Genomic DNA, 11,581 nt, shown 5'->3' on the forward strand with positions numbered 1-11,581 from the left:
TGGATGACTCCTCATTATTAATCTGAATAAGATTTGCAACTATACTTGAGTCATCTACCTAACTTACTTAACACAGTATCACCACTTGAGACTATTACTAACATGCATAATATGTAACTCAGAACATAGTAGGTAATTAGTAGTAAACACTTCACTAATTTATATAGTTGACAAAAAATCGCCTGAAAAAGTAGCAGTTGTTTCACCGCTACGAAATAAAAACGGCTATGAAACACACTATAACCACGTCACGTGAAGTCATAGGGAGTCAGAAAGATGTAGTTCAAAGTTTTCCCATAATACTGTAGGTAATTTCGTTCAGGACAGCCACACTACTATCACGTGAAAGGTCGTAATGATAGTGTGTTTCTACCTTAACCCAGCCGTCTAAACAAGGTCTCAAGCTGTGTCCACACTGTCCACACATAGCCGACGACCGTTGACTATGTGTGGACAGAGCTTTTTAATGCTCACATTGTTTTTTACTTTTTTTATTTATTAATTTTTTTAAGATGAGTGTTTCACCGCCGTTTTTTTTTCGTAGCGATGAAACAACTGCTACATTGGACGCTTGTGGTCTGTGTCGTAGCATGCCCATCCCGTAGTATGCCTCTCATCAGATGGGCGAGAAGAGACACAATACTTCCCATGTAGGTGCTGGGTCAACACGAGAACACCAGAAAGTAACCCGTTGAAATATTGCAATCGAAAAACGAGTGCAAATTTTTGTCGATGGTGGGATTCGAACCCGGGACCTTCTGCATGGTAAGCAAGCGCGTTAATTGATTAACTAATTAATCAATTTAATTGATTAATTAGTTAATCACGCAAAACCTGTGTCCTATTTTATACCATTACACTCATTATAGTCATTATTCCACACATAAACATGGCCTTGTTGCTTAGAGTGTAAATAAATAAATAAAACATCACTTATTATTCGTGAATGTGGAAAATTTAATAATCGATCCAATTTCCGATATTTTTCCACTACCTTGAACTCATAGGTTTCCTAGTCCCTACGCAATACATGATATTGGTATTAGAAAGTAAATTGGCTCAATTGCGTATTAATATGGGAAAACAGTTTTTCATTTCCCAGAACCTAGAGTGGATTTCAAGGAATAGTCGGTATCGGTACTGATATTGAATTATGCAAAATATCAGTCGAGTTTTTATTGAAAATACACTAACCCGTGCATATAAAACACGCCGATGTAAGCTTTCAATAATCCGAGCGATTTGTAAAAAAAAATATTCGATGTAAAATTTTCTCATTATTTCCACAAGCAAGTTAGAGTTGGCGTGTTCGAAAAGAAGAGACAATGGCAGTGAAAATTATTATAATTGAAAATAAATAAAAGAAAATTTGATTGAAAAAAAAGAAAATCACAAAGAATAAGAGTGGGTAGAAAAGGGAGGGAGACCCTTTGACTCTAAACGGGACAAAGTTTGAACAATAGTGAAAGCAGGTAGGTATCTTGACTCCTAAATCTATCTTTCCTTTTGTCTCTTAATACTAGTCTTACTACCTACCTACATAGTTTTCCGAGTCGTCATTCTTGGCTCGAGGTATCTTTTAATCTTTGTAGCTTAGTTTTGTTACTCTCTCTCTTTCTCTTCGTCCAATATAAAAGCAGGTATCTTGTGACTCCTAAATCTATCTTTCCTTTTGTCTCTTAATACTAGTCTTCCTACCTACCTACCTACACAGTTTTCCGAGTCGTCATTCTTGGCTCGAGGTATCTTTTAATCTTTGTAGCTTAGTTTTGTTACTCTCTCTCTCTCTCTCTCTCTCTCTCTCTCTTCGTCCAATATTCTCTCTCTCTCTTCGTCCAATATCTTCTCTCTCTCTCTTCGTCCAATATCCTCTCTCTCTCTCTCTCTCTCTCTCTCTCTCTCTCTCTCTCTCTCTTCGTCCATTATCTTCTCTCAAAATTACTTTCCTCCTTCTCATTTCACTTTTAATCCGGCTTTCCCGACTTTCTTTGTTTAGTGAGATCTCGTTATGATGATGATATTATCTTGATCTTGTAGAATTCTGCTATTTTAGGACCGAGAAGATGAATTTCAATCCATGTTGGGCCTGATTTCCACTTTAATAGTTGTCACGCTCATAAATACCTATTGAAGTAATTAAAACAGGACCTTATAGGTATAAAAGTAAAAAAAAAAAAAAAAAAAAAAAAAAAAAATATTTAATTATTTGAATAATTTAAAAACTGCTTAGTTATTTTTTTTTCCAGCTTTTTTCAAGAAGAAAAAAAAATCAGGAAAAACGATAAACTTTTGTATTTTATTTAATTTTTTTCATTTCTACGTCAGAAGCATTATAATGTAATTATTAATCAACTTTGTGTAGGAAACCAGTAGCGTAGATGAAAAACCCGATTGAATTTAACGTGAAAAATCCCCAGCGGTGTGGACGTGGTGTAGATTTTATCTCTGCACGACATTGACAGTCTGGATTCTACTTTATACTCAGGTGCTTTTTACTTTCTATTACCTTTATTTATTTTATGTAGATTGGGTGGACGGTAGAATAAATCAACAGATTTTCTTAGGCCTAGTTTTTCCACCGTGGATTGTCTCATTGAGTTCAGTCTGTATGTAAAACAGTAGGTAGGTAGGTACTTTTTACTGTTTGGTAATTCAAACATCTCCAACTCTCCACTTACTCCAATTGTTGCACATTGCATATTCTAATAAATGTAAGGCTTTCACACAAATTGAACCAAGTTCGCCATCCCCAGGGGAATCCTCGTTTCATCTCAAGTTCGAGTTGGTAAAACCCATGACGTCAAATCACAAAGAATAAGAGTGGGTGGTAAAGGGAGGGAGATCCTTTGACTCTAAACGGAACAAAGTTTGAACAATAGTGAAAGCAGGTATCTTGACTCCTAAATCTATCTTTCCTTTTGTCTCTTAATACTAGTCTTACTACCTACCTATTCTTGGCTCGAGGTATCTTTTAGCTTAGTTTTGTTACTCTCTTTGTAGCTTAGTTTTGTTACTCTCTCTCTCTCTTCGTCCAATATCTTCTCTCTCTCTCTCTCTCTCTCTCTCTCTCTCTCTCTCTCTCTCTCTCTCTCTTTCTCTCTCTCTTCGTCCAATATCTTCTCTCAAGATTACTCTCCTCCTTCTCATTTCACTTTTAATCCGGCTTTCCCGACTTTCTTTGTTTAGCGAGATCTCGTTATGATGATGATATCTTGATCTTGTAGAATTCTGCTATTTTAGGACCGAGAAGATGAATTTCAATCCATGTTGGGCCCGATTTTCACTTTAATAATTGTCACGCCCATAAAATTTATTTAATATTGAAGTAATTAAAACAGGACCTTATAGGTGTAAAAGTAAAAAAAAAAAAAATCCATATTAAATAATCGATGGTAACGAAAGGGTAATATAAACCATCAATTTATTTTTAAAGCATTGCACGCCGCCAATGCAGTGAAGCAGAAGTGAGATTAGAGGAAAGAGGAGTGCAATGAGGGTAAAAATGACATTGTGACAACATTGAATGAGTTATACGGCAACAACTTGCCTCATTTTCCGCCCCTAAAATCAACCCATCATAAAGCCCTCAATTATTAAACATCACAATTAAAACATAAACTTTCAGCAAAAGCCATCCCCCCATTCCGCCCCTTAGCAGGGTGGGGGGGGGTGCCCCCACAGGGAAGGGTTGCCCATGTGTCACGCTAGATTTCAGTAAAAGCCCCGCTCGTTTAGTGGAAATTAATTATGAAAAACAGATACAACCCGGGCATAACTTTATAGCGGTCACCATCAGAGACAAAACATTTTCGACTATCCCCCCTTTGTCGTCCCTTCCTCTCCTTCTCCCTTCCCTCTTCCTCGCCCCTCCTCTCGAGCTTTTCTTCTCCTTCATTCTCTCTCCTCCCCTCGGTCATCCACACTCCTCTCCTCTCCCTAAACTCTTGTAGTCCTCGCCCAACTATGCTGGGGGAAAATTGCACGATTTTCCTTTTAGCCACCCGCGCGCCCCATACATACAAAACTCGGACAGGGGGCAAAAAGCGAAAAAGTGAAACACATGCGGTGACTGCGGCCTTACCAAACTCTGGGGTGCACGCTACAAGGAGCAAGGGGGGTGCGGGGTGGGTTGCCCTATAGGGGGAAGTTTTGGGAATATTACAAAGCCTATAAAACGAGAAAAGGACTTTGGTCAGTAAAAAAAAGTATGCAACCTTGAAGGAGCTACTTAAATTTTCTCGAAAAAAATTTCGCCTGCGGCGCTGTCATTTTGTGTTCTATAGAAATGTATTGAGGGGAATAACTATACTCGTCTTTTACACGTATTTAATTACATAAAAAAACTGACACATGACAAGCTACATGTTACATACTTACTGAAAAGTTTCGCCTGCGACCCTGAAGATTAGACCTTTGACAAGTCTGTTTCTCTTACTATTGTAGACCAAAATCTTCAAAAAATTCGCCTGCGGCGCCAAATTTTGTGTTTTTGACAAATAAGTTTTTTAAAATTAGAGACCAAAATTTTCGCCTGTGGCCATAAAAATTTGAATTTCGTTAATTCTGGTTTCTATAAATTGTAGCTCACAATTTTCAAAAATTTCGCCTGCGGCGCTGCTCATTTCCCCCTTTTTTATGGGTCTTATCGTCCGGAAAACGAAGAGAGACGGACAGGATAGGAGAAAGCTAGCCGTTCCGAGAACGAACCTTACGTCTGCTTTGTAAGCGCTGGGTCGACTCCCGCCCCCCGGGGCGGATTTTATAAGGTTACCTTAACTATTCCGCCCCGGGCGGGAGTTCTCTTATTGTAACTTTTACAATATATCTCTCCGTTAAGACAGTAGAGCTGAAAACCACCAAAAAGCGGTCGAAAAGTGTCAAAAAGCTGTCAAAATAGGTTTGTTAGAGGAAACTGTAACTGCCAAGGTCTTATCGTTCCGAAATCGAAGAGAGAAGGATGACAGGGTAGGAGAAAGCCAGCTGTTCCGAGAAGGCGAGAACGCACCTCATTCCTTCAGGATAAAATCCGCCTCGGGCGGGAATCGAACCCGCCGCCTAGCTCTTACAAGGCAGACGCGCTACCTTCCACGCTAACTAGGCTGGCTCTCTTTAAAAAAGAAAAAAGGCCGAGAGTCGAACCCAGCACCTCTGTATCAATAGTGAGTGCTCTTAACCTCTCGGCCACAGATATCCCCTTTATTCTATTGTCTTATCTAATCTAACATGACAAGATTGGGTGTAAGTGACACTTGAGTGTCAAGGCGGCTCTCCCGTTAAGGGAATGGGGGTTCGATTTCCGCTCGAAAAGAAAAATGTATGGGGGGGAGTTTTAGTGAAACAGGAAAAAAGCCCTTACCGCCCCTCGGACACCCATATCGACAAATTTTCAGTGATCGACATTTTCCACTTAACTACATATGTATCACCAAGGCATAGTAATGCGAAAGCAGTACAAAGATAAAATCTTTGTTTTTTTTTAAAAAAAAAAATAATAATGATGATGATAAAATAAAATTATCAAAGTCTAACTCTGTTTAAGAAACACGATCCAAATTCAAGATCGTCGAATGAAAATAGATCAGTTGCGCTTACTTGGGTGATGGTTCAAAGTCATAGAGCAGGAAAAATGAGGATCAACGGAATTTTTCTTTTTCTTCTACGACTTCTAGATCCCGAGATAAATCGATTTAACCTAGATTCTAACAAGTCTCTCTCTCTCACTGTCATTTGTCTCTCCACCACATACCATACAGATCTCTTTTCATTTCCCCTATCTTAACATGTTTCCCCTATTTTCACGTCTCTTCCGTTTTGTCCTATTTTCCTCTCACTTCCCTATGTTTTCCCTATTTTCTGACTCTCTCCGTATTTGGAACCCTCCCCCTAAAGCCTTCAACTATTTTCAGATAACTGATATAGTACAGTTGAACATTTTAATCAAGATTTAAATTAAAGTAAAATAAAATTACTGCTAACAGTGCGAACTACATATTATCTCCTTCAGCCAGCCGTTTAGAGAACGAACTTTATCAGCTCACGATAAAATACGCCTCGGGCGGGAATCGAAACTGCGACCTAGCGCTTACAACTTACAAGGCAGACGCGCTACGCTCCAGGCCAACTAAGCTGGCGAAGAAGAAAGAATGAAAGAAGGAAATAGTTGGGCAAATATTCCAAGAAGTATTAGATCAGTTGCGCTTACTTGGGTGATGTTTCAAAGTCATAGAGCAGGAAAAATGAGGACCAATGGAATTTTTCTTTTTCTCCTAGAGAAAGAGGTAAAAAGAGAAAGAAAAAAGTGTGTGAAAAATCAAGTTTTTCTTCCTGTTTCTAAATTAATCCATGACATTAAACAGGTAATACACGTTTGGCTATTGCCATTATGAAGAGAGAATGAAATAAAATATTGATGTTGTAATTTTGTGTAGGTATCTGCCTTAAGCCTAACTCTGCAGGAACGTCTCTCCCTTTCTCTTTTCCCCTTCCCTCCCTCCCTCCTTTTTTTTTTTTTTTTTTTTTTTTTTTTTTTTTTTTTTTTTTTGGATCTTTAACCATCAAAATTCATGACTTCCGCTTCGTTTGTTTGTGCGCAAGCGTTTCTGCGCACTTTGACGTGAAATCTGACGTCACAACTCTTTGACTGACGTCACAACTCTTTGATATTTTTCAGTAGAACGGCAATTAAAAATTGAATTTTCGACCTTTTAAAGTTACTTTTTCGGATTTTTGACCTCAGATTTGGATTTTTCACAACTTTCATTCCACCTCTCCCTCTAACATTCATCCCTCCTTTCCCTCTAACTTTCATCCCTCCTCTCCCTCTAACTTTCATTCCACCTCTCCCTCTAACTTTAATCCCTCCCCCTCTCTAAGAAGGTCAAAGAAGGTCAATCCGAGGTCAGAGAGGGATTTGGATTTGTCCGAGTTAGCTCTTCAATAAATCAAACGGATGTTTTCTATTTCACAAAAAAAAGGGAGAAAAAGAACCCACAAACGTACAAAAAACCCTAGTAGGAAAGGTCATGTCATACAAATGTACAAACAAATGAGAGTGTACAAAAAAAAGAAGAAGAAAAAGAAGAAGAAGAAGAAGAAGAAGAAGAAGAAGAAGAAGAAGAAGAAGAAGAAGAAGAAAGAAGAAGAAGAAGAAGAATCCCGAGAAATGCTCCCTCGCAGGCAACACATTAATGTGCTTGTGCGCATACGTTTCTGCGCATTTCTTTCTGCTCCTCCCGCAATCGTGCTTGCATACTGGCGCTACCTAGCGAGGCAACTGCCTGAAGTCTGACGTCACACATTTTTGAACTCTTTCATTAGAACGGAAAATGAAAATTGAATTTTCGACCTTTACAGTTATTTTTTCGGAGTTTTGACCTCAGATTTGGATTTTTCACTACTTTTTACGTAGGAATCGACCATTCATTTATATTTTTTACCGATTTGCAACTGCTCCATTGTCAATATCACAAATTTAATGGGATCACTGGAACAATGCCTTGAGGCACATTTATTATCAAGGATAAAAAATACTAATACCTTTTGGATCTTGAAAATTATTGACATCATTTTAACCCTTGAAGGAAAACAATAAATTTACACTATAGGTATTTTAAAAATATATCAAGTCAAAAGTACTTACTCTTGAGCGACCCTTTGTTCCAAGTGATGATTGATAGTTGTCATGACTCCCCCTGTTGGGGTACTGAAAGAGGAAACGATAAAAGTAATTAGTAATTCATCACCAAGAAGTATCGAAAAGGAAAAACCTGAAAACTATCAAATTAAACTCAAAATTTTCGACGGGTTATTTTATCGTTTCTCGTGCTTTTGTGAAAGGAAAGTGTTGCGTCTCTTCTCCTTTGGTTTGAAAAAGAGATAATACTAGGTAGATGGAGATGATTAAAATTTAACACTTCGTTGGTACCTATAGAAGGTTTGGGTTAAGTCCAGATACCTTACAATTTTCTGAGAAACATTGAGCGATGAAATACCTACATACCGAAAGCTTTTTTTTTACTTTTTTTTTAAGAGGTTTGACAGAGGGAACTGTAACTGCTAGGGTCTTATCGTCCCGAAATCGAAGAGAGACGGGAGACAGGATAGGAGAAAGCCAGCCGTTCCGAGAACGAACATTATACCATCAGGATAAAATTCGCCCCGGGCGGGAATCGAACCCGCGGGTTACGTGAGGAGAGACGTAATCAATTATATCAATGATCAGAAAGTTCCTATCCTAAGTCTGGACCCTAATAAGAAAGGTAAGATCACTCAAGTTAAGTAACGTTGAGCGTGGTTGGTATCTGAATGAAAGTTCCTATCCTAAGTCTAGACCCTAATAAGAAAGGTAAGATCACTCAAGTTAAGTAACGTTGAGCGCGGTTGGTATCTGGATGAAAGTTCCTATCCTAAGTCTAGACCCTAATAAGAAAGGTAAGATCACTCAAGTTAAGTAACGTTGAGCGCGGTTTGTATCTTGATGAAAGTTCCTATCCTAAGTCTAGACTCTAGACCCTAATAAGAAAGGTAAGATCACTCAAGTTAAGTGACCTCGAGTGTAGTTGGTATATGGATGAAAGTTATGTCAGACGGGATATAATCAACTATATCAATGATTAAGCTAACTAGGCTGGCCTTACTATTTTTTGATAAGCCGCCCTCATAGTTCGAAATAACTACTTGTCAAACTTAACTCGCATTTTTATCACGGAAGTGATAAATAAATCTAGTCGTGCAGTAATCTGTACAACTCAATCAGAAAAAGCCTTATCTAGCCCAAAATATTTTTTATTTATTTACACGCTAAGCAGCGAGGCCCAAAATATAATTTAATGAGCAAAAAAATCTGGTGTGAACATCACACGACTTTCCTTATCCTATTGAATGATGCTTATTTGAGTGTTCTTTTACCCTAGCTTTTACAATATCTCTAACCGTTTTGTCGCTATAGCTGAAAACCGCCAAAAAAACGGTCGAAATCTGTCCAAAAGCGGTCAAAACACCGCCAACCGCAGCACCTATCTCAACCAAACGTTTTGTGTTGCATCCTTGTCACATATTTTGTAAACCACGTACCAAATTCCAAGTCTCTAGCTTATACCGTTCCCGAGATATTGTTACATTACACCTACCTTACCGAGAACCTACCTTATCTGTTCAGGATAAAATCCGCCCCGGGCGTTCATCTAACGGTTTTGTCTAGACGTTACGAGACGCGTTATTACATAACATACGAAATATTATCAATTATTTACCAAGGTAGGTAGGTACATTATTATCAATTATTTACCAAGGTAGGTACATTATTATCAATTATTTACCAAGGTAAGTAGGTACATACATTAATTTATTATCAATTATTTTATTTATATCACTTACACATCTAGGTAGGTTGAAATGATAAACATATAGGTACTTCTTCACTTTATCATTTCAACCTACCTAGTCAAGATGGACCTTCACAAAGTTACAGAATCTTCAATCTAACTTACCTACACATCTCCCGGTCTATAATCGCACGTCTCAGCTAGTACCTATTTGTTCTCTGAGATTGCTCCGAGAAAGTTCGGGTATAAGGTAGCGCGTTTGCCTTGTAAGCACTAGCTTGCGGGTTCGAATCCCACCCGGGGCACATTTTATCGTGAACGGATATTGTTCGTTCTCCGAACGGCTGGCGACTCTCCTTTCTCGTATTTCTCTTCGATTTGGGGACGATAAGACCCTAGCAGTTAGAGTTCCCTCTATCAAAACTCTCGAAAAAAAAAATCATGATATGGTAGACCGTGGCCTTAATTATCACATAAGAATGTAGGTAGGTAGGTATAGGAGCTAAGATGTGTAGTTTATTCTGTTTTAGTTGTGAGGAGCTGACAGGTCAGATCCCACAAGTCTACAAGTCACTCGCCAGTTAAAAATAAAATAAATCGATAATCGAATCCCCCAGTTCCCAGTTTGTCACGAAAATAAATCGAACGCAGTCCACGTGTGATTGTTTTTATTTTTTCTTAACTTTTATTATTATTATCATTTTGTTTTTTGTTTTGTTTTCTTTTTTTACTATTCATTTTTATTTTTTCATCATTCTTTTATTATTAGATTATTACCTATTATTATTTCTTTGATTCAATTTTATGAATATTTACACACGTGTCTACAAGTCTACAGTTCTACAGTAGGTACTCTGCAGTCAATTTGTCCAAGACTTTTCGTTTTGTTTGTTTGTTTATTTATTTTGATTCTTTTTATTATTATTATTATTATTTTATTATTTTTTTTTTTTTTTTTTTTTTTTAGGCTTTACCCCACTTCCTAGTATTTAGTTCCTAACTTCCAACGCTACGGCGCGGAGTTTCGAAAGGCTCGACGCGGTCCGTTAAATTGGTATAAAAATCTTGATAGGTACCTATGCACTCGCAGAACAATCCACAAAGAACACCATAGGGAATCAGGGATTGAAAGCAAAATATTGGAACTTTGTCCAAAACGTTCCAACAAGATGAAAACGGTACAACTTCATAAGCTCGGAGTTAAAGACCATGAAGAATGACATTGTCGTTTCGAAATCGAAGAGAGAAGGAGAACACTCTGTAGATTGATTTATTTATCATTCTTTGATTTTCATTTTTAGTCCGTCCTTCCTCTATTATTATTGATAATTATTTACGCTTTTTTAAATTTAAATATCAATTTTTTAAAAGATATAAAAAGTAATATGAAAGAACAATTTAATACGTATTGTACCTACTTAGAAGTCGTTTTGTAATCGGTAGGTACTCTAACGAAAAATAAAATAATATTTTTTTTCCTATTTGCTTAAAACTTGAGGTGCAATAATAAAGCACTTAAAAATTAAAGTATTTAACAAATAAAAAATGAAGCAGTGATATTAAAAACATTTCACCTACCTTTACGGCACAGTGAGACAAAAATAAATAAAATATATTACCTCTAATAATAAAATAAAAAAAGACGCAGCTCAGCTGACAACGATTCATCTAAAAAATTACCGCCTAACGCACTAAAGCAAGGGCGCTCAACCCTATGCCCGCGGGCCACGAAGTAGCCCGCGAACGATTTTTGAGTGGCCCGCGAAGGATTTTTGAGAGAAACAGGAAAACCTGGCATTGAGAAATACAAATTACAGATCGAAAACCTATTAAAGAAAATATTCAAAATCCCTGTTCCATCAACGAATCCCAAATGTTAAATTATCCAGTATTAATTCAACAAGAATTAGTAGAAATTCAGAACCATTCTGTTTTGAAGCATATGTTTGAAGAATCCACTACATCAGAGCTAAACACGGAATCAATCGTCAAAATTTGGAAAAAAGTTCCAAAAGACCAATTTCCCGTGTTATGTGACCTTGCTCAACAAATTCTTTCAAGATTTGGGTCTACTTATGTGTGTGAAAAACACTCTTCCAATCACATCAGGGACGTAGTTTTATTGGCAACCACCGAACTACATCCAAACATAGAAAGATTGGTACAAGATTATGTGTGTTTAAATGAGTTTAATTGATTTAATTCTGATTAAATGTTTTTAAATTTGGGTTTTCTGTTAAAAGTCCTAACTTCAAATA

At 37.4% G+C, this 11,581-nt stretch overlaps 1 protein-coding gene across 1 annotated transcript in view; it reads right to left on the reverse strand.

Annotated features, from left to right (window-relative positions):
• The window catches only part of LOC113465819, a 54,099-nt gene that overhangs the window by 32,044 nt on the left and 10,474 nt on the right, over nt 1-11,581 (reverse strand). Inside the window, exon 3 of the mRNA XM_026820667.1 lies at nt 7,640-7,702. Within this exon, the coding sequence (XP_026676468.1) occupies nt 7,640-7,702 (63 nt within the window). The remainder of the gene's footprint in view (nt 1-7,639; nt 7,703-11,581) is intronic.

The sequence above is a fragment of the Diaphorina citri genome, unplaced genomic scaffold, assembly GCF_000475195.1.
Source record: "Diaphorina citri unplaced genomic scaffold, Diaci psyllid genome assembly version 1.1 scaffold165, whole genome shotgun sequence".
In the NCBI taxonomy this organism is placed as follows: domain Eukaryota; kingdom Metazoa; phylum Arthropoda; class Insecta; order Hemiptera; family Psyllidae; genus Diaphorina; species Diaphorina citri.